This window comes from Aotus nancymaae, unplaced genomic scaffold (genome assembly GCF_030222135.1).
Source record: "Aotus nancymaae isolate 86718 unplaced genomic scaffold, 86718_ANA_hifiasm-v0.15.2.pri h1tg000030l, whole genome shotgun sequence".
Classification (NCBI taxonomy): Eukaryota; Metazoa; Chordata; class Mammalia; order Primates; family Aotidae; genus Aotus; species Aotus nancymaae.
In genome coordinates this window covers 13905834-13928196 of record NW_026988443.1, presented here as the reverse complement: position 1 = coordinate 13928196, position 22363 = coordinate 13905834, and the positions used below count along the sequence as shown (strand labels likewise).

The window sequence follows — 22363 nt, the reverse complement described above, 5'->3', positions numbered from 1 at the left end:
GCTGGGATTACAGGCTTGAGCCACCGCGCCCGGCCCTTGTTCCATCTTAAGAAATTAATAAGTAAAAGATCAAATTAAACTCAAAGCAAGCAGAAGATTACAGGCGTAAGCCACAGCGCCCGGCCACTCTCATCATTTCATTCAACATTGTACTGGACGTTCTAGTACAGTCAAGCCTAGATAATAAAAGGAATCCAGGCCGGGTGCTGTGGCTCACGCTTGTAATCCCAGCACTTTGGGAGGCCGACGCGAGTGGATCACGAGGTCAAGAGATCGAGACCATCCTGGTCAACATGGTGAAACCCCGTCTCTACTAAAAATACAAAAAATTAGCTGGGCATGGTGGCACGTGCCTGTAATCCCAGCTACTCAGGAGGCTGAGGCAGGAGAATTGCCTGAACCCGGGAGGCGGAGGTTGCGGTGAGCCGAGATCGCGCCATTGCACTCCAGCCTGGGTAACAAGAGCGAAACTCCATCTCAAAAAAAATAAATAAATAAAAATAAAAAATAAATAAAAATAAATAAATAAAAGGAATCCAGATTAGAGGGGAAGATGTAAAATGATCTCTATTTACAGATTGTATAATCTTATGTTGAATCCTAAAGATTCCACTAATAAAGCTATTAGAGCTAGTAAATAAGTTAAACAGAATTGTAGGGTATAAGATCAATACACAAAACAGTTGTAGGACTGGCGAGGTGGCTCACACCTATAATCCTAGCACTTTGGGAACTGAGGTGGAAGGATTGTCTGAGCCCAGGAATTCAAGACTAGCCTGAGCAACACAGCAAGACCCTGTCTTTGCAAAAAAATTATTTATTTATTTATTTAGAGACGGAGTTTCACTCTTTTTTTTTTTCTTTTTTTTTTTTAAGACGGGGTTTCACCATACTGGTCAGACTGGTCTTGAACTCTCAACCTCAGGTGATCAGCCCGCCTTGGCCTCCAAAGTGTTTGGATTACAGGCGTGAGCCACCATGCCCGGCCAGAGTTTCACTCTTGTTGCCCAGGCTGGAGTGCAATGGATCAATCTTGGCTCACTGCAACCTCCACTTCCTGGGTTCAAGCAATTCTGCCTCAGCCTCCCAAGTAGCTGGGACTACTGACCTGCACCACCACACCCATCTAATTTTTGTATTTTTAGTAGAGACAGGGTTTCACCATGTTGGCCAGGCTGGTCTCAAACTCCTGACCGCAAGTGATCCTCCCGCCTCGGCATCCTAAAGTGCTAGGATTACAGGTGTGAGCCACCGTGCCTAGCCAGTATGAGTCAATTTATATCAACTTTTTGGAGGCCGGGTGCAGTTGCTTGCACCTGTAATCCCCAGCACTTTGGGAGGCCAAGGCAGGTGGATCACTTGAGGTCAAAAGTTCAAGACCAGCCTGGCCAACATGGCAAAACCTCGTCTCTACTAAAAATACCAAAATTAGCCTGGCATGGTAGCACATGCCTGTAGTCCCAGCTACATGGGAGGCGGAGGCACAAGAATTGCTTGAACCCATGAGGTGGAGGTTGCAGTAAGTGGAGATCACACCACTGCACTCCGGACTGGGTGACAGAGACAGATCCTGTCTCAAAAAAAAAAAAAAAAAAAAAAAAAAAAAATGTGACTCGGGTTTCTAAGGATTCCCAGCATGTCCTCATAGATGAAGACCTCGATGCATAGAGAGGTAGGTGCAGTGGAGAGCATATCCACAAAATAAGAGATGAGGCTGTTGGGATGCTGGAGATTATGTGACAACTTACGAGTGAAACACAGCCAAGAACAGAATCGGGGCTGGATGCCCATTTCTTCATTCAACAAATATTTACTGAGCACCTACAATGCCTCAAAAACTGTTCTAGAATCTAAGCCCTGGGGTCATAGCCATGACCCCAGGGCAGCACACTCTCTTGCAGGAAAAGAGTGTGGCTCAAGGTTCCCCACAGTACTCAGTAAAAAAACCTCCAGTGCTCTAGTGCTCTGGCCGTGGACGTGAAGGCAAGGACAGAGACCAGGAGGATAATGAGGCCAGATAGCTCTGGCCCACCACCCCAGGACTGGCAAAGACTCCAGACCTCCTAATGCTCTTCCTTGGAGGAAGGAGCAGTGTTTGATTTGGTCAAGAGGCCAAGAATAAAAGAGGATAAACACGAGCTGGCTGAAAATGAGACTGGCTGAGGGCAATGCTGTTGGCCTGAAGACTCAGGGAGCAGGTGTCCAAGATTCACACTTGCGGAAACTACAACTCCCAGCGTGTTCCGCGGCCACCCGTGCGGGCGTCATGTGATCCATGCTCACGTGTCTCCGCAGCCGGCTCGGGAAAGAAGCCCCCAAGGTAAGTGGCCGGAGACGGGCTTTGGACGGTGGAAGCGTTAGATCCCCGAGGACCCTGGAGCCTCTCAGCCCCCGCCACCGCGGCATAGCTCAGGCCCTTTCCCTGCAGGGCTCCGGATCCTGGCGTCCTCGCTTCACGCCCGCCCCTCTGTTGAGCCGGCTCTGCCGCGCCTTTGCCCAGCGGGTTTCCACCTAGTCCTAGGCCAGGATCCAGTCCCGGAACTCCTCCCCAGTTTACCCCACAGTAGCCCACCTGCCTGTTTCCAGGCCTGGGAATCGCCCCGCTCCCCATCCCCGGCCTCCTGGCCCGGGTGCACCCTGGCCCATCTCACAATGCAGCTCACCCTTTCTATTTCAGAGCTCCAACCTCAGGCTGGACTGAGAGCACACTCCGGTTGGGATCTGAGGGGCCTACATCTCTGGCCTGAGCATGTGGGCATCAGGCTTCTAGTCTGGCTCTGCCAACTACCCACCGTGACCTTAGTCTAACCTCTCTCTCCTGGGCCTGTTTTCCTATCTGATCTGAGGCTCCAGTCCATGAGTAAGCGTGAGAGCTGTTCAGTTTCCTCCAGCTCTGCTGAAGCCAACACAGACGTAGCCCAAACTCTTCCCTCTGCTGACAGCAAATTTTAGGCAGTCTTGAGAAAGAAGAAATTCGGGCCAGAGAGGGAAGTGAGGAAAATCAGATCCCAAACCTTTGGGGCCACAGAGGGAAGTGAGGAGAATCAGATCCCAGACGTTTGGGGAGAAGGAGCAACTTCCTCTGGCACAGCCTATCTGGGATAAAGAGCCGGTAAGATGCAACAATGGGCTGAGTAATTTGCTAGTGAGCAGTGGGGATGCTAAGAGATCTTGGACAAATGCAGAGAGTGGTGGGACCACTCAACTTCTGAGTTCCATGAGGACCCCAGCCTGCGTTCTCGTGTGGGTGGCAGGAGAGGCTGGCAGAAGGTGCAGGACTCGGGCAGGGTGTCCAAGGGAAACATTTTGGTTGGAGAGTCAGGAAGCTGCACCAAGCCTTGTGACCTTGGACGAGTCACTCTGTAGACCTGTCTTTGATGTGAGCAGGGGGAGGAGGTGGTCACAGCTCTGGCAGCACTCACTTTGCAGGGCTCTTTCTCTAGCTACACTAGAAGCCTGGGAGTCCCAAGACTCTGCCTTCACTGCTCACTGCTTTGATTTGCTGAGTTGCTGACTGGGTGACAGGATATGTAAGAGGAAGAAGCCCTGTGGCATCTGACAGATCTTTCTGGGTTTGGAGCCAGCAGAGGAATGTTTCCTCTGTTGCCATGTCCCTTGGTTCCATGCTTGATGACAGATGTCTGAAAGCACATAAACTTTCCCCCTTTCCCTCTCATGAGTGGATGGTCCCCAACTTTGTTTGTCCATCATTAGAAGGAGCTATGGGAGGTAACCCAAGGGGTCTTTTTAGCCATTCTAAACCCCAGTGGGCTGAAGGCATCAGAGAGGATGGCCCAGTGGTAAGGGCAGTCGTTGTGGCTGAATCTGCTCAGTTCCCTTTTCTTCCCTCTGGGCTTATAAACCAGGCCAGACGCGGTGGCTTATGCCTGTAATCCCAGAACTTTGGGGGGCCATGGCAGCAGGATTGCTTGAGCCCAGGAGTTCAAGACCATCCTGGGCAACATAGTGAGACTTCCTCATCTCTACAAAAAATATAAAAAGTTGGCCGTCCCCGGGTGCGGTGGCTCACGCCTGTAATCCCAACACTTTGGGAGGCCGAGGCGGGTGGATCACGAGGTCAAGAGATCGAGACCATCCTGGTCAACATGGTGAAACTCCGTCTCTACTAAAAATAGAAAAAATTAGCTGGGCATGGTGGTGCGTGCCTGTAATCCCAGCTACTCAGGAGGCTGAGGCAGGAGAATTGCCTGAACCCAGGAGGCGGAGGTTGCGGTGAGCCGAGATCGTGCCATTGCACTCCAGCCTGGGTAACAAGAGCGAAACTCCGTCTCACAAAAAAAAAAAAAGTTGGCCGTCCACAGTGGCTCACACCTGTAATCTCAGCACTTTGAGAGGCCGAGGAGGGCGGATCATGAGGTGAGGAGTTCGAGACCAGCCTGGCCAACATGGCAAAACATCATCTCTACTAAAAATACAAAAATTAGCCAGGTGTGGTGGAGGGCACCTGTAATCCCAGCTACTCAGGAGGCTGAGGCAAGAGAATCACTCGAACCCGGGAGGTGGAGGTTGCAGTGAGCCGAGATCGTGCCATTGCACTTCAGCCTAGGTGAGAAGAGCAAGTCTCAAAAAAAAAAAAAAAATTAAAAAGTTAGCTGGCTGTGGTAGCACACGCCTATAGTCCCAGGTACTTGGGAAGTTGAGGAGGGAGGATCACTTGAGCCCAGGATATTGAGGCTGCAGTGAGCTCTGATTGTGCCACTGTACTCCAGCCTGGGCAACAGAGTGAGACCTTATCTCTAAATAAATAAAACATTAAACCAGGGAGGGATGAGTGGAGACTAAAATAGAGTTTTGTATGAGTATGCTGGAATTGGGACTCAGGAATGAGGAGACTGTAGGAGAAGGATTCTCTGGGTGGTACCCAGCTAATAGCAGCCTCTGGGGCAGACTGCCCTGGCTCCTCCCTGCCGCCTTAGTCCCTGCCCTTGTAACCTGGCCATCTTCCTGCTCTTCCTCACATTAACTATCCCAGGGCCTCTGTGCCCTTTGTTCCCTGGCCAATAGCACCAGGCTCTGATTTGGTTTGTTTGTTTTGAGATAACGTCTTACTCTGTCACCCAGGCTGGAGTGCAATGGCATGATCTAGGCTCGCTGCAACCTCCGCCTCCTGATTTCAGGCAATTCTCCTGCCTCAGCCCCCCTTGTAGCTGGGATTAGAGGTGCGTGCCACCGCACCCAGCTAATTTTAGTATTTTTACTTTATTTATTTATTTATTTTTGAGACAGAGTTTCGCTCTTGTTACCCAGGCTGGAGTGCAATGGCGCGATCTCGGCTCACCGCAACCACCCCCTCCTGGGTTCAGGCAATTCTCCTGCCTCAGCCTCCTGAGTAGCTGGGATTACAGGCACGCGCCACTATGCCCAGCTAATTTTTTGTATTTTTTTTTTTTTAATAGAGACGGGGTTTCACCATGTTGACCAGGATGGTCTCGATCTCTTGACCTGGTGATCTGCCCGCCTCAGCCTCCCAAAGTGCTGGGATTACAGGCGTGAGCCACCGCGCCCAGCAATTTTTTTTTTTTGAGACAGAGTCTCACTCAGCCCAGGCTGGAGTGCAGTGGTGTGATCTCAGCTCACTGCAACCTCCGCCTCCCGAGTTCAAGCAATTCTCCTGCCTCAACCTCCTGAGTACCTGGATTACAGGCATGTACCACCATGCCTGGCTAATTTTTAATTTTTAGTAGAGACAGGGTTTTGCCATGTTGGCCAGGCTGGTCTCGAACTCCTGACCTCAAATGATCCACCTGCCTCAGCTTCCCAAAGTGCTGGGATTACAGGCATCAACCACCTTGCCCAGCCAATTTTTGTATTTTTAGTAGAGATGGGGTTTCACCATGCTGGCCAGGCTGGTCTCAAACTCCTGACCTCAGGTGATCTGCCCACCTCGGCCTCCCAAAGTGCTAGAATTACAGGTGTGAGCCACCACGCCTGGCCCAGGCTCTGGTTTTGATCAGTGTTCTGCTCTCTGCTTGCTTAGGGCCGGAGAGTCTCAGGCATGGCTATGGTGGGCAACATGGAAGGGTCATCTGCAGAAATAACAGCAGTGACCATTTATTGAGTGTTAAACCCTTACTGATATTAACACACGCCCCACAGGAACATATGATGTAAAGGCTTAGAGGGGTGAAGTGACTTGCCCAGCGTCACACAGATTGGCAATGGAGGAGTCAGCATTCTGACCGCAGAGCCTACTCAGAGACCCAGATCATAGCCCTGTCCAGGGCTGCTCTCGATCTAGGGATGGACTTGATTCTTTAGGACCATCTTTTCTCTGCAGGTCTCAGGCTATAAGCTGAACCTTGAGAACACTGAAAGTCCTTTTTCAGGGCTGGGCTCCTCAGAGCCTTTCAAGATTCTTGGAAGAAAAAACTACATCTCAACTGTATACCCAGAGAGCAAAAAGAATCATTTAGGTGATAAGCCTGTTATCTGAGTTCAGCCATGCCCAAGGTACTACCTTGGACCCAAGAGTGGGGCAAATACAAACAGATGGATGCCCTACAGTCAGACAAGCCTGGGTTTGAATCCCGGCTCCACTATTGACCACTGTATAACTGAGGGGAGAGTGGTTATCCCTTCTGGGATCCAGCTTCTTCTTTGGTAAAATGGTGACTGTCATGTCTACTTTTTAAGAGTACGTTGAGGATTGAATGATAAAGCATTCCATAGCCGCAGCAATAATGGTTTATAGTAATAAACAGCACTGCATGTTTGACATTGGATCCTTGTAATCTAGCCCAGGAGAGCAAACCTAGTGACCAGTGAGTTGCTAGCACAGGAGAGAGTACTGAGAAGAAACCAGCCTGAGTGGTGCTCGGGCCCTACAGGGCTCTAAGAATTGCTCATTGAGTGTCCCAGGAAATGGGGAAGAAATAGGACCAAAAAGGATGGCTGGCAAAGGAGTTGGGAGCATTTCAGGCATGGGATGAATCATTGTTTTCCTGAAGACACAAACATGACAGGCATGGAGGGGCTTGTCATGTGGTAGAAGTCACATGGGAGAAGAGTTGAGAATTGGCCTGAATTTTGAAGGGCCTCAAAAGCCACAGAATTTAGATCCCAGGCCACTGGGAGGCATGCTGGACTGTAATATGTTGAATCCCAGTTCTTGGTGAGGGGTCTTTTTGGGACCCTGTGGTGTGGAAACAGGCTGGGAAGCCAGACAGATCTTGATCCAAATCCTGCTGTGCAATTTGCTAATATATGACCCTGGGTGAGTTTTGGAATCGCTTTGAACCTTTTGACCACAAGACCATCATAAGGCTTGAATGAGATAAGGTCTATCCATGACACACCTGCCCGATGCGGGGCCTCTCACTAGTTCTGATATGTTAATACCTGTTTTATGTTGACATCTAACTGACCCTGTGAGTCTGTATGCTTGAAGCAAGCCTGATTTGCACCTGGTCTGTTTCTGTGTCTGTTTCCCTATACTCTGGCACCCAGCGCACTGTCTGTACACAGGCATACCTGGGTTTGGATCCTACCCATGTGATCTTGGGAGTTATTTCACCTTTTTTTTCCCCAGTTCCCCCATCTCAGGATAACAGCAGTGCCTGCCTTTGTCCCATCTAGGTTGAGAAGAGTGCTGGGCTAACAGCTCCAAGCAGGTGGGTGTTGCTCAGCTGCCTGGGGCATGAGGTTGTAAGGCAGAACCCACAGACCTTGCAGGAAGAGGGCTCTCGGGGCCATGGCCCAGGTCAGCATCAACAGTGACTACAGCGAGTGGGGCTTGAGCACAGATGCCGGGGAACGGGCCCGGCTGCTGCAGAGTCCCTGTGTGGACACAGCCCCCAAGAGTGAGTGGGAAGCCTCTCCTGAAGGTCCGGACAGAGGCACCACTTCCACGCTTGGGGCCATCTTCATCGTCGTCAATGCCTGCCTGGGCGCAGGGCTACTCAACTTCCCAGCAGCCTTCAGCACTGCAGGGGGCGTGGCAGCAGGCATCACACTGCAGATGGTGAGTGCACTGGCTGGGAGGGCAGAGGTGCAGTTCAGCTGGGCGCTTTGCCTCAAAAGAGAGGGTTTGGGTCAGGGATAGCCAGTAAGTGATACACGCAGCGCTCCCCCCTACTCACACATGGCAGACATGACTAATCTATTCTGGTATTCTTTCCTCTGACTCAAATGAGGCTTCAAAAGCCTTGCTAACAATCAGAGAAATCTGAACATCAACTACATATCTAATTTTTTATGGATAACATTGATTTTGTGGTACGTTTAAAAAGAGGGCCCTTATCTTTTAGAACTACGTACTGAAATGTTTACTGATGAAATGATATGATAGCTAGCTTGTATTGGCTTCAAAATAAATGCAGAGTGGGAGGGGAGGGAAATGATGAAACAAGTTGGCCATGCATTAATCATTTTTGAAGCTGAGTGACAGATACATGCCAGTTCTTTATACCATTCTCTTTACTTTCTTTTTTTTTTTTTTGAGACAAGAGTCTTGCTTTGTCACCCAGGCTAGAGTGCAGTGGCCCAGTCTTGGCTCACTGCAGCCTCTGCCAACCAGTTTCAAGCAATTCTGCTGCCTCAGCCTTCCAAGTAGCTGGCATTACAGGCGCTCACCACCACGCCTAGCTAACTTTTGTATTTTTCATAGAGATGGGGTTTCACTATGTTGGCCAGGATGATCTCAAACTCCTGACTTCAAGTGATTCTCCTGCCTCGGCCTCCCAAAGTGCTGGGATTACAGGCATGCACCACCATATCTGGCCTATTCTCTTTACTTCTGTATGTTTGCAATTTTTCACAAAACTTTTTGTTTTTTGTTTTTCTTTTTTTTTTTTTTTTGGTTTTTTGTTTTGAGATGGAGTCTCACTCTGTCACCCAGGCTGGAGTGCAATGGCATGGTCTCAGCTCACTGCAACCTCCACCTTCCAGGTTCAAGCAATTCTCCTGCCTCAGCCTCCCAAGTAGCTAGGACTACAGGTACATGCCACCACACCCGACTAATTTTTGTATTTTTAGTAGAGATGGGGTTTCACTATGTTGGCTAGACTGGTCTTGAACTCCTGACCTCGTGATCCACCTGCCTCAGCCTCCCAAAGTGCTGAGATTACAGGTGTGATCCACCGTGCCTAGCCAAAAGCTTTTTGTTTTTAAAGAAAATCTCAACTCAGCATCCTCTAGCAGTCTCTTAAAATTTTCCTTGTGAGATTTGCCAAGCCCGCTTTGGGCACTGGCCCAGTCAATGCTAGGCAAGCCCAGGGTGCCTTCTGCTGCCAGACCTTTTCCACAAGCTCTCGTTCTGCCTCTGCCTGCAGGGCATGCTTGTCTTCATCATCAGTGGACTCGTCATCCTGGCCTACTGCTCCCAGGCCAGCAATGAGAGGACCTACCAGGAGGTGGTGTGGGCTGTGTGTGGCAAGCTGACAGGTGTGCTGTGTGAGGTGGCCATCGCTGTCTACACCTTTGGCACCTGCATCGCCTTCCTAATCATCATCGGGGACCAGCAGGACAAGAGTGAGCTTTTCCCTCAGTTCCTACCCCATCTCTTCTTATCAGCCCCAGGGATCCTGGGGTGGAGGGAAAAGGTGCTGAACACCTCCCCAGAACTTACCTGGGCCCAGCATTCATCTGGGAATCCTCCCTCCAGGCAGAGGGAGGTCCTGGGGCCCAGCAGAGCAAGAGAACCACACCCTGTGGTGGCCTGGCCTGACATTTCCTCCTTCCTCCTTGTGCAGTTATAGCTGTAATGGCGAAAGAGCTGGAGGGGGCCAGCGGCCCTTGGTACACAGACCGCAAGTTCACCATCAGCCTCACTGCCTTCCTATTCATCCTGCCCCTCTCCATCCCCAGGGAGATTGGCTTCCAGAAATATGCCAGGTTTGGAGGCCCCAGCCCGGGTCAGACAGAAGCTGTGATCCTGGGCAGCTGTAGACCCAAAGGGTACTGTGGAATGCTGCTCCTCCTTGTCACCTCACTTGGGGAGCAAGGGTAGGCAAGGCAGGGCGGACCAGGGCTTGCAGGGTTTCAGATGAGACCACCCTTTTCTGTCTCCATCACAGGAGACAGCAGCCTTTTGCATCTGTGAGAGATTCAGTTCTAAGTGTCCTCTCAAAGAAGAGACAGGTGGTATCTGGGCATGTGAAGGCAGCCTTCTGAATTTCCCTGGGAGGAAGGGATTTGGGTCTTTGAGATTGTCAGCATGGCAGCATCTTACATGCAGCTTGGCATGAAGGGAGGAGACTGCCTTCCTGTCTCAGTGTCTGGAAAGCTATGGGATTCTAGGCTTCCCAGTCTGTAAGTGAAGGAGCCATGCTCTGGTCTCTCCAAGGCTCCCATAAATGTTGACACGCATGTGTTTCTGCTCTCAACCCTCGTACCTCTGGCATCTTGTAGTTCTCAAAAGCCAAGCTCAGAGGATAGGCTGCCCACAGCCCCTGCCAGGGCTGGGCTGCCTGATTCAAGCCCCAGGTGTTCTTTGGAGCCCTGCTCTTTGCACCATCTCTGAGCCATGGAGCTGAACCAGCACTTCTTGATGGCCAGAGATGCTGACTGGGTCCCCTGTTGGCTGACCAGCTCCCTCCTAGCTGTGGCAGATTTCTCTGAAACTTATTTCTCAGCCATTTCCTAAGTCTTTGCTTGGCATAGTCCCCAGTTCGTTCAGTGGAAACTTGTGGTCACTAGAGCTGAGGGTGGATGTCCCTAGGGGTGGAATCAGATAAGAGGCAGCTAGGGATGAGGACGCTTAGTCTCTCCTTCCCGGCAGCTTCCTGAGCGTCGTGGGTACCTGGTATGTCACAGCCATCGTTATCATCAAGTACATCTGGCCAGACAAAGAGATGACCCCAGGAGACATCCTGACCAGGTGAGGGAGAGGGCCTTGGGAGACCTGGGGAAGAAGCCGCCACTTGGGCCCCAGCAGGTGCTGGGTCAGGAACCAGAAGGCCACACAGGTGCTCTTCTCAAGGCTCATGAGCTCATCGGGGCTGACTGTTCATTGTAGGAAGAAGGAAAGAGCCCCTGATCTCTTGTTACTGGAGGGAAGAGCAAGAATCAGAGACAGGAGGCACTTTGCCACCCACATCCAACAGATGAGCCAGTGTGAGGCTGGGCCTTGGTTGTGAAGGAACCTGAGGGTGGAATTGCCCATTTTTCCAGCATGTGCTTATCTTAGAGGGTGAATTTATCATTTAAAAAAAAAAAATTTGGCTGGGCATGGTGGCTCACGCCTGTAATCCCAACACTTTGGGAGGCTGAGATGGGTGGATCACCTGAGGTCATGAGTTCGAGACCAGCCTGGCCAACATGGTGAAACCTCATCTTTTTTAAAAAAATTAAAATAAAATAAATTTAAAAAAAAAAAAGTTTCTTTTTTTTTGAAAGGAGCAAACCAGTAAAGCAAAAGCCCTAGTCCGGGAGCCAGGAATTCTGGATTTTGGTCCCGGGGGAGCTTTTCTGAGCCTCAGTTTACTGGCCTGAGACATGGAGATATCTCTTCTCCATTTCCAGACTTCTGTGGGTCGAACATATAAAATGCCAGTTGCTGGAGACCATGGTGAGAGGAATGAAGAGTGAGGGTGTGGGGTGGGTTGGTGGCTCTAAGGGGTCCCAAGTGGCAGCACCTTGTGTGTTTGTTCACAGGCCGGCTTCCTGGATGGCTGTGTTCAATGCCATGCCCACCATCTGCTTCGGATTTCAGGTGCCAGTGCCAGTTGCAAGGTCCCTGCTGTCCCCTTTAGGTCACCCCACCCCGGGATGGAACCCAGGCAGGATGGAGAAAATCCTGTGGGGAAGGATGGAACAGGGCCCTCAGGACTTGCCCCTTGTCCCTGGGGTCTTTGTTCCCAAGGTACCTTCCTCTGGAAACTGGGGATGAGATCATTTCCCCACCATGACCATGCCCTTCACCTGGACAGTGCCACGTCAGCAGTGTGCCCGTCTTCAACAGCATGCAGCGTCCCGAAGTGAAGACCTGGGGTGGAGTGGTGACAGCTGCCATGGTCATAGCCCTCGCTGTCTACATGGGGACAGGTGAGTGCTCCCCTCCTAGGACTGGGACTAGAGTGCTATCACTTCCACAGGAATCCCCAGGTCCCGGGGCCCAGCTTTCCTGGGAACAACCTTGTATTCCCAGCATGACTTGCACAGGCATTGGCTTGAACTTGGCCTGCCTGGGGCCTCCCCCATTCATCCATTCATTCACCAGTTCTAAGCTGGTGCTTAGGAAGTGCCAGGAACTGTTCTCAGCGTCGGGGATGCCATGGAGATAGATAGGCCTAGTCTTGTCCTCATGGAATTGGCATTATTGTTGGAGGGACAGTCATGCAGGAGTAACTAGGGAATCAGTAAGGAATTCCAGTGGCCGGGTGTGGTGGGTCACGCCTGTAATCCAAGCACTTTGGAGGCCAAGGCAGGCGGATCACCTGAGGCCAGGAGTTCAAGACCAGCCTGACCAACATGGTGAAACCCCGTCTTTAAAAAAAGAAAAAAATGAAAGGAATTCCAGATGGTGGCAAGCATCCTGATGACAGTGAAATAGAGAAGGTGTGTTTTGTTTTGTTCTGTTCTATTTTCTTTTGTTTTGAGAAAGGATCTGGTTCTGTTGCCCAGGCTGGAGTGCAGTGACATAATCATAGCTCACTGCAGCCTCAACCTGCCGAGTTCAAGTGATCCTCCTGCCTCAGCCTCCACTGGGACTACAGTCGTGTACCACATGCCCAGCTAATTTATTTTATTTTTAGCAGAGACAGGGTCTTATTATATTCCCAGGCTGGTCTTGAATTCCTGGGTCCAAGCAATTCTCCTGCCTCAGCCTCCCAAAGTTCTGGGGTTATAGGTATGAGCTACTAAACCCAGCCTAAAACAAGGAAGGTGTGAATGGGGCTGGGTGGGTGGCTTTGGGAGTGGTTCACAGAAGGTTCTTCTCAGAGGAGGCCCAAATGATGAGAAAGAGCCAGAAGAGGAGGAGCTGGGGGAGAAGGGTTCTAGCAGAGGAACCACAAAACACAAAATCACTGAAGCAGGGCCAGGAAGAAGGTCTGCGTGGCTGGAGTGGTGTGAGATGGGGGCAGATGACAGGCAGTGAGGCCAGACAGGCACTGGCAACCAGATCCTGTTGGGCCTTGAGGATGGCTGGGAGTCAGAGAGGAAGCGTTGTAAGCAGGGGAGTGGTTCGGGGAAAGGTGGCTCTGGCTGCAGTGTGAAGAGTGGCTGGGATGAGGGAGCAAGTCTAGAAGAAGAGTCCCCTGTGGTTCTTTCCACAGATGGGCCATAGGAGGTGCCTGGGCAAGTACTGTTCTAGCCTTTGAATACACAGCGAGGAACAAGAGAGGCAGACAGCCAAATCCCTATCCTCCTGGGGCTCATGTTGTGGCTGGGAGACAGACAATAAGCCATTTAAAAAAAAAAATGGCTGGGCGCGGTGGCTCACGCCTATAATCCCAGCACTATGGGAGGCCAAGGTGGGCAGATCACCTGGGGTCAGGAGTTTGAGACCAGCCTGGCTAACATGGAGAAACCTCATCTCTACTAAAAATACAAAAATTAGCTGGGTGTGGTGGCAGGTGCCTATAATCCCAGCTGCTTGGGAGGCTGAGGCAGGAGAATCGCTTGAACCCAAGAGGCGGAGGTTGTGGTGAGCCGCTATCGCACCACTGCACTCCAGCCTGGGCAACAAGAGCAAAACCCCATCTCAAAAAAAAAAAAGGCCGTGGCTCACACTTTGGGAGGCTGAATTGCTTGAGCCCAGGAGGGGTGGCTCAAAAAAAAAGGCCGTGGCTTTGAGAGGAGGAGTGCTTGAGCCCAGGAATTCGAGACCAAACTGGGCAACATAGCAAGACCCTGTCTCTACAAAAAGCTGGGTGTGGTGGCATCTGCCTGTAGTCCTAGCTACTTGGAAGGCCGGGGTGGGAGGATAACTTGAGCCAAGGAGGTCAGGGCCGCAGTTAGCCATGATCACAATAATGCACTCCAGTCTGGGTAACAGAGTAAGACTCTGTCTCAAAAAAAAAAAAAAGGAAAGAAAAATAGGACAGGGCAATGTGAGAGAGTGCCTGGGGTGGAGGTCATTGTGATGGACTGGCAGGAAGCATTCTCTGAGGAAGGACAACTAAGCCAAGACCTGAATGATGACGAGATGGCAGCCTGAAGCCCTGCCAGACAGAACAGTCAGTGCCAAGGCGCCGAGGTGGGAATGCACTGGGCAAGATCAAGATCGGAAAGCTGGGGGCTGCAGGGCTTCCAGCGAGGGGGGATATGAGAAGTCAGGGAGGGAAGCTCTGACCAGAGGTCCGACTCCAGCTCTCAGCCTTCCTCTAAGCATCCAGAGCTGCTGTAGCAGCCTCCCAGCTGATGTTGCCCCTAAGAGGACACCTCACTGCCCTCCCAGGGTTGCCTTGACCCAGCCCACCTGTCCCTGCCCACAGGCATCTGTGGCTTCCTGACATTTGGAGCTGCTGTGGATCCTGACGTGCTCCTGTCCTACCCCTCTGAGGACATGGCTGTGGCCGTTGCCCGAGCCTTCATCATCCTAAGCGTGCTCACCTCCTACCCTATCCTGCACTTCTGTGGGCGGTAAGCCCCTCCCACTTCCCCAGGGCGCCTCCAAGCCCCTGTGAGCCCTTCCAATGTGGTCCTTTGACCTTATGTGGACCCCATCCTGTAGAAGGAGAAACTGAAGCGTGTAGAAAAGAGTCAGTGTGGCCAGGCGTGGTAGCTCATGCCTGTAATACCAGCACTTTAGGAGGCTGAGGTGGGTGAATCATGAGGTTAGGAGTTCAAAACCAGCCTGGCAAGATGGTGAAATCCCATCTCTACTAAAAACACAAAAATTAGCTGGGCATGGTGGCTAGCGCCAGTAAGCCCAGCTACTCAGAAGGCTGAGGCAGAGAATTGCTTGAATCTGGAAGGTGGAGGTTTCAATGAGTCGAGATTGTGCCACTGTACTCCAGCCTGGGTGACAAAGTGAGACTCTGTCTCAAAAAAAAAAGAGTCGGCACCTAGAATGGGCCCCTGTGTATCCCAGACCAGGTCTCAGAAGTCCCCTTTGTCCCAAGGTCACAAGAACATTCCATGAGTCCTGTAAGAATCTATCCAGGGCATGTCGAGGTGGCTCATGCCTCTAATCCCAGCACTATGGGAGGCTGAGGCAGGAGGATCACTTGAGCCCAGGAGTTCCAGACCACCTGGGCAACCTAGTAAGACCCCGTCTCTACACAAAATAAAATAAATAGCCAGGTGTGGTGGTGTACTCAGCCACTTGGGAGGTTTAGGCAGAAGGATGGCTGGAGCCCAGGAGTTCAAGGCTGCAGTGTGCCAAGGTTGCACCACTGCACTCCAGCCTGGGTGAGACAGCCAGACCCTGACCCAAAAACAAAACAAAACAAAGGAATCTCTATCCAGATCCTTTCCTGAGCTCTCACATGGACACCCAGCCCTTTGGAGACCCCAGACAAAGTACTAAGCTCTCCACGTTCACCATCTCCTCTAGTTCCTGTGGTAAACAGAGTGCTGGTGGCCCATTTTACAGAAGAGGAAACTGAGGCTTCCCCTGCAGGAATGAGACTTGCCCCGCAGTCTACCCAGTTAGGGGTCTGGCCTCTGTGAGCTAGAGGTGGGTGCCTGCTAGCAGGGACACCTCTAAGCCCCTCTCCGTGTGGGCAGGGCGGTGGTGGAAGGCCTGTGGCTGCGCTACCAGGGGGTGCCAGTGGAGGAGGACGTGGGGCGGGAGCGGCGGCGGCGAGTGCTGCAGACACTGGTCTGGTTCCTGCTCACCCTGCTGCTGGCGCTCTTCATTCCTGACATCGGCAAAGTGATCTCAGTCATTGGAGGCCTGGCCGCCTGCTTCATCTTCGTCTTCCCAGGTGCGGACCACTGGCGCCCCATCTCACAGCCCCATGGCACAAACTCCCAGGGCCTCCCTAGCCTCAGCCCCCTACCTGCTCATAACATGCAGGAGAGAGTAACCACCAGCACTAATTGGTCCCCCCTCTCGCCTCTGTGTTAGCCCCTATCCAAGCACTATCTCCTGGAAAGAAGGTGTAGTTCTGATCTCTAGTTTACTGATGGCACGTGGGGCTCAGAAAGGGCCACAGACTTGCCTAGCACTTAACAAACTCAACTAGTAACAAACTTTTTCCATCCCATGCTGTCTGGGTCCAGAGTCTATTCTCTTAACCCTTCATTCAAGTGTCTGCTGTCCCCTGACTATTAGGGGTCTAGCTGGTTCAGCCCATTACAGCCCAGAGGGTAGTGGGGTCTGGGAGTGGCACCCTGACACAGACATCAGGGGACGTGGGTTCCAGACACAGATCTACCACCAGATACCTGGAGAACTGTCCTGTCTGCCCAGCCCTGAGTTTCACCCTTACCCAGCTTATCTCTATCCAGGAAGCCACCTTCAAAGCCCCAACTACTTTGCTTGGAGCAGGGGAATCAGATCTGGGAAGTGTACTAGGAAGACCCCTGGGGTTGGGCCACCACTGAGTCACCATTCAGTGCCATCCCTTTAGCTCTGAATCTAGCATGCTGCCCAGCGAGTCTTGTCTGATGCTGGCCTGTCATGGGAGGGCAGATGCCAGACCTCCCTAGGTGGGTGTGGCGTGGGGGCAGAGGTGGAATCTCTAGAAGATGGGCCTTTCTCCATCCAGCACTGCTTCTTGGGAAAGTGGGAGGCTAGGAGGGAGGGAGCCCTCTCCATTCACAAATGCTCAGGGCCACTTCTTCTCTTCTAGGGCTGTGCCTCATTCAAGCCAAACTCTCTGAGATGGAGGAGGTCAAACCAGCCAGGTAAAGCAGGGCCCAGCCCTTGGTCCCCTTAGGGAAGCACTGGATTGGAACGTGGCTTTGTGGGGGCCTTAAAATAGGCAAAAATCACAGGCTTGTGTACTGAGAAATCATGGGTTTTTGTTTTGTTTTTAAGATGGAGTCCCGCTTTGTCACCCAGGCTGGAGTGCAGTGGCACGATCTCAGCTCACTGCAGCCTCCACCTCCCAGGTTCCAGCGGTTCTCCTGCCTCAGTCTCTGGAGTAGCTGGGATTACTGGCACCCGCCACCATGCCTGGCTAATTTTTGTATTTTTAGTAGAGACAGGATTTCACCATGTAAGCCAGGCTGGTCTCAAACTCCTGACCTTAGGTGATCCTCCCATCTCGGCCTCCCAAAGTGCTGGGATAACAGGCATGAGCCACTGCACCCAGCTGGGTTGTTTTTTTTTTAAATACTTTTAAAAATTGGGTAGCATGCTAGTTGTTAACAATTTAAACATTAATAAAAGGCTTAACAGAAAAAAGATGGAAGTCCATCTTCCCCCACAACCCCCTCGCCCCAACATCCCTTCTCCTGAGATAGCTCCATGTTACCAGTATGGTCTGTGTGCTTCTCAACCACTTCTGTACATGTGTGCGTGCCTGTATACACATAGCTATGCAGATTATACACAGATGCAGGGCTCTTGTTTTATGAAAAATGGTTTCAGCCAGGTGCAGTGGCTCATGCCCATAATCCCAGTACTTTGGGAAGCCCAGGTGGGTGGATCACCTGAGGTCAGAAGTTCGATACCACCCTGGCCAACATGGTGAAACCCTGTCTGTACTAAAAATACAAAATATTAGGTGGGCATAGTGGTGGGCACCTGTATTCCAGCTATTTGGGAAGGTGAGGCAGGAGAATCACTTGAACCTGGGAGTCGGAAGTTGCAGGTGAAATCACCCCATTGCACTCCAGCCTGGGAGACAAAAGCGAAACTCTGTCTGAAAAAAAAACGGTTTCAGGTTCGGGTTTAGCTTTCCTGTTCTAGTCCCTTTGTTCCAGTTTCTAGTCAGGTCTCCACCCCTTGCGGTTCCATACCACGTTCAAACAGGTTTTCTTAAAGCTCTTACCCCACCTTTCTCAGCCTACACCCCCATTGCCTCAGACCCAGACCCGCCTCCCCAGCTCCTGTAATTTGTCCCACACCCTCTGTAATGATCCCCTGCCCTTCAACAGGACCTGGCTCCTGGGCTCCTCTCAGCCCTTTCTGGCTATCAGCTCTTTCCAGCCTCCTCTTCCATATCCCTCTACTGACCAATGCCAGTCCATACCAATCTGCTTTTTCTGGGCTTAAAATCAGTATTGTATAGACTCAGTTAATTCTCTTACCTTCCCAATGCTTGTTCTTTTTCCCTCTTGTCTAGGTGATGAGCTCAGAGAGTCCCCGACCCCCTGTCTAGGAGTAGAACAGTAGTTACTGACTGAAGTAACTGACATGTTTTGTTTTTTTTTTGTTTTTTTTTTTTTTTTTTTTTTTTTTTTTGAGACGGAGTTTCGCTCTCGTTACCCAGGCTGGAGTGCAATGGCGCGATCTCGGCTCACCGCAACCTCCGCCTCCCGGGTTCAGGCAATTCTCCTGCCTCAGCCTCCTGAGTAGCTGGGATTACAGGCACGCGCCACCACGCCCAGCTAATTTTTTGTATTAGTAGAGACGGGGTTTCACCATGTTGACCAGGATGGTCTCGATCTCTTGACCTAGTGATCCACCCGCCTCGGCCTCCCAAAGTGCTGGGATTACAGGCTTGAGCCACCGCGCCCGGCCTGTTTTTTTTTTTAAGATGGAGTTTTGCTCTTTTTGCCCAGGCTAGAGTGCAATGGCATGATCTCAGCTCACCAATCTCTATCTCCCAGGTTCAAGTGATTCTCCTCCCTCAGCTCCCAAGTAGCTGGAATTATAGGCACATGCCACCACACCCAGCTAATTTTGTTTTTTCGTTTTTGGGACAGAGTCTCGATCTGTCGCCCAGGTAGAGTCTTGCTCTGTCACCCAGGCTGGAGTGCAGTGGCGCGATTTCGGCTCACTGAAACCTCCACCTCCCAGGTTCAAGTGATTCTTCTGCCTAAGCCTCTCGAGTAGCTGGGACTACAGGCATATGCCGCCACGCCCGGCTAATTTTTTGTGTGTGTTTTTAGTAGAGATAGAGTTTCACTATATTGGTCAAGCTGGTTGTGAACTCCTGACCTTGTGACCCACCTGCCTCAGCCTCCCCAGGTGCTGGGATTACAGGCGTGAGCCACCATGCCTGGCCTAATTTTGTATTTTTAGGAGAGACGGGGTTTCACTGTGTTTGCCAGGCTGGTCTTAAACTCCTGACCTCGTGATCCATCTGCCTCAGCCTCCCAAAGTGCTGGGATTACAAACGTGAGCCACCGTGCCTGGCCAGTTTTTTTTTAAGTTATGGACAGCTTGAAGGCCAGGAAAAAAAAAAGATAGTTTTGATTTTCAAAGGCCATATACAAAAACAAGGACTGAGCTTCCCCTCAACATTGTTTCACTGTTTTTCTTTCCAAGACGGGGTCTCACTCTGTCGCCTAGACTGGTCTTGCACTCCTGAAATCAAGTGATCCTCCTGCCTCAGCCTCCCAAAGTGCTGGGATTACAAGCCTGAGCCACTACATCTGGCCTGCCACTTGCTTTTTTTTTACTTAACTGCATCAGTATTAGAATATCTGCAGCTTTTAAAAATATTTTATTTTACTTATTTATTTTTGAGGGGCCGGGCGCAGCGGCTCACACCTGTAGTCCCAGCACTTTGGGAGGCCAAGGCAGGCGGATCACAAGGTCAGGAGATGGCCCATTCTGGCCAACATGGTGAAACCCCATCTCTAAAAAAAATAAAATATTTTTGAGATGGAATCTTGCTCTGTCACCAGGCTGGAGTGCAGTGGCACAGTCTTGGCTCACTGCAAACTCCACCTCCCAAGTTCAAGCAATTCTCCTGCCTCAGCCTCCCGAGTAGCTGGGGCTACAGGCGTGTGCCACCATACCTGGCTAATTTTTTATACTTTTGGTAGAGATGGGGTTTCACCATGTTGACCAGGCTGGTCTCAAACTCTTGACCTCAAGTGATCCACCCACCTCGGGCTCCCAAAGTGCTAGGATTTATATAGGTGAGCCACTGTACCCAGCCTATTTTATTTTTTTAAAGAAGATTGAATGACAGAGTCTCAGGAGACAAAAAAATTAAAAATTAAAAAAATTTTTTGGCCAGGCACTGTGGTTCACACCTGTAATCCCAGCACTTTGGGAGGCCAGGGCGGGTGGATCACTTGAGGTCAGGAGTTCAAGATCAGCCTGACCAATATGGTGAAACCATGTCTCTACTAAAAGTACAAAATTAGCCATGCATGGTGGTACACGCCTACAATCCCAGCTACTTGGGAAGCTGAGGCAAGAGAATCACTTGAACCCAGGAGGCGGAGGTTGCAGTGAGCCAAGATTGTGCCATTGCACTCCAGCCTGGGCAATGAGAGTGAAACTTTGTCTCTAAAACAATTTTTTTAGAGACAGAGTCTTACTTTGTCTCTAGAGTGGAGTCTCTAGACTAGAGTCTCCGGTCTAGAGTGCAGTGGTGCAGTCATAGCTCACCGCAGCCTCAACTCCTAGGCTCAAATGATCCTCTCACCTCAGGCTCCCAGGTAGCGGTGACTACAGGCATGCACCATTATACCCAGCTACTTATTTTATTTTTTGTAGAGACAGTGTTTTACCTTGTTGTGCAGGCCTGTCTTAAACTCCTTGGCCTCATGAGATACCTACATTCGAATTCTGGCATGATATGACCAATCAGTTACTCCTATTAAATATTGGTCTTCTTACCTGTGGACAAGGGACAATGTACCTGACCCCACATACCTTCAAAGTGAAGTCTTTGGGAAGTAGGAAGTGCTCTACCAACAGGAGAAGTGGGATAATTACAGTAATTAACAGTTTTATATTGAAGTTTGCAGAGTCATGGGATGGGATGACTGATCAGGCCTCTCTCACCCTGTTCTACAGCTGGTGGGTGCTGGTCAGCTACGGAGTCCTCTTGGTCACCCTGGGAGCCTTCATCTTCGGCCAGACCACAGCCAACGCCATCTTTGTGGATCTCTTGTCATAACCACTGCCTCCCAGGGAACACATGGCCTTTGCCATTGGTCCCAGGAACCCATCGCTTAAAGCTATGGGGCCATTCTTAGTCCACGATCATTCCAGCTGGTGGGATGACATTTGGACATCCTCTTTCAGGGACTGGGGCAAACTCAGGCCCCACACCTCTGGACAGCTCAACCCAGTCCCCTTTCTGCTCCCCAGTCCTGGCAGTGCCGTGGATGGTGGCAGGAAATCTCACGTCATAGAGGAACCTTCCTCCTCCCCCAGTTCTCAGCCTCTCCATGCCCGGAATCCATGGGTGAAGAAAGTCAGTAGATCTCATAAGAAAGAATCCAGTCTGACTTCCCTCTAGAGAACACTATGGACAGAAGGCCACCGTCCTCCACAGAGCACCCTGTCCTGAGTAAGAGCTGTACTCATTACCCCAGGGTCAGTGGTAGCTTCCTCTGGAATCTGGCAATTTCCAAAGGTAGCACTGAAGTCATACAAATGCACGGTCAGGTAGATTCAGGCCTTGTCCACACCTTCCTGGGCCTCCCCGTCATGAACCTGTCAGCTTCTTTTCCGTAGCTAATGGACATTTCCCAGGCCTGTCAGCCTCTTTCCCATAGTTAATGGACATTTCCCAGGCCTGTCAGCCTCTTTCCCATAGCTAAGGACATTTCCCAGGCCTGTCAGCCTCTTTCCCATAACTAATGGACATTTCCCAGGCCTTGTGGAGCCTCACCCTGTCTCTTTCACCAAACCTGATGGTCCAGGCTGCGCATCTCTCTCCTCCTCCATCCCCAGACATCACCAGGTCCAATGTTTACAAACGGTGCCAGCCCGGCTCTGAAGCCAAGGGCTGTCCCGTGCCACGGTGCTGTGAGTACTCCTCCATTAGCTTTCCCCATAAGGTTGGGGGCGGGGGGGGTCTGCTTTTCTATCTGAGATGGACCCTTTTCAGAGGCTCCAGGGTGGGTGATGGAGAAGGCTGGGAACCTTTCAGACCCTCTGTGTGGGTTAGGCTGGTCAGAATCAGGGTCTACCTCTCTGACCTTTTTCAGTGATGGTTTCGCTTCTCCCTGCCTCCTTCCCCACCAACCCTAGCCTGACTACCCAGAGACAAAAAAAAAAAAAAAAAAAAAAAAAGGCAGGGCCAGGCGCAGTGGCTCATGCCTGTAATCCCAACACTTTGGGAGGCCAAGGTGGGCAGATGACTTGAGGTAAGAGTTCAAGACCAGTCTGGCCAACATGGCAAAACCCTGTCACTACTAAAAATACAAAAAATTAGCCAGGTGTGGTGGTGGGCACCTATAATCCCAGCTACTTGGGAGGCTGAGGCAGGAGAGCCGCTTGAACCCAAGAGGCAGAGGTTGTAATGAGCTGAGATCACGCCACTGCACTCCAGCCTGGACAACAAGAGTGAAACTCCGTCTCAAAAAAAAAAAACAAAAAGGAGGCCGGGCGCGGTGGGTCACACCTGTAATCCCAGCATTTTGGGAGACC

General features: G+C 51.1%; 1 protein-coding gene across 2 annotated transcripts; it reads left to right on the top strand.

Moving 5' to 3' along the window:
• Positions 1–1626: 1626 nt before the first annotated feature.
• Positions 1627–20965, top strand: SLC38A7 (solute carrier family 38 member 7). Of its 2 annotated transcripts, none has more exons than XM_012447835.3 (12): positions 1627–2320; positions 2943–3112; positions 7597–7981; positions 9291–9489; positions 9711–9852; positions 10739–10837; positions 11614–11671; positions 11889–12003; positions 14397–14544; positions 15634–15833; positions 16704–16758; positions 20780–20965. In XM_012447835.3, the coding sequence occupies exons 3-12, from the start codon at positions 7712–7714 to the stop codon at positions 20880–20882; spliced, it is 1389 nt and encodes a 462-aa protein (XP_012303258.1). In that variant the 5' UTR covers positions 1627–2320; positions 2943–3112; positions 7597–7711; the 3' UTR covers positions 20883–20965. The 2 variants fall into 2 exon arrangements, with proteins under 2 accessions (XP_012303258.1, XP_012303249.1); XM_012447826.3 differs by having other exon boundaries at positions 2678–3112.
• Positions 20966–22363: the final 1398 nt, after the last annotated feature.

Excerpts from the sequence above, each read along its gene's own strand:
- SLC38A7 (XM_012447835.3), top strand. The coding sequence starts at position 7,712 with ATGGCCCAGGTCAGCATCAACAGTGACTACAGCGAGTGGGGCTTGAGC. Across the intron at positions 9,490-9,710 it reads CGGGGACCAGCAGGACAAGA|TTATAGCTGTAATGGCGAAA; the intron begins GTGAGCTTTTCC and ends CTCCTTGTGCAG. Across the intron at positions 11,672-11,888 it reads CCATCTGCTTCGGATTTCAG|TGCCACGTCAGCAGTGTGCC; the intron begins GTGCCAGTGCCA and ends TCACCTGGACAG.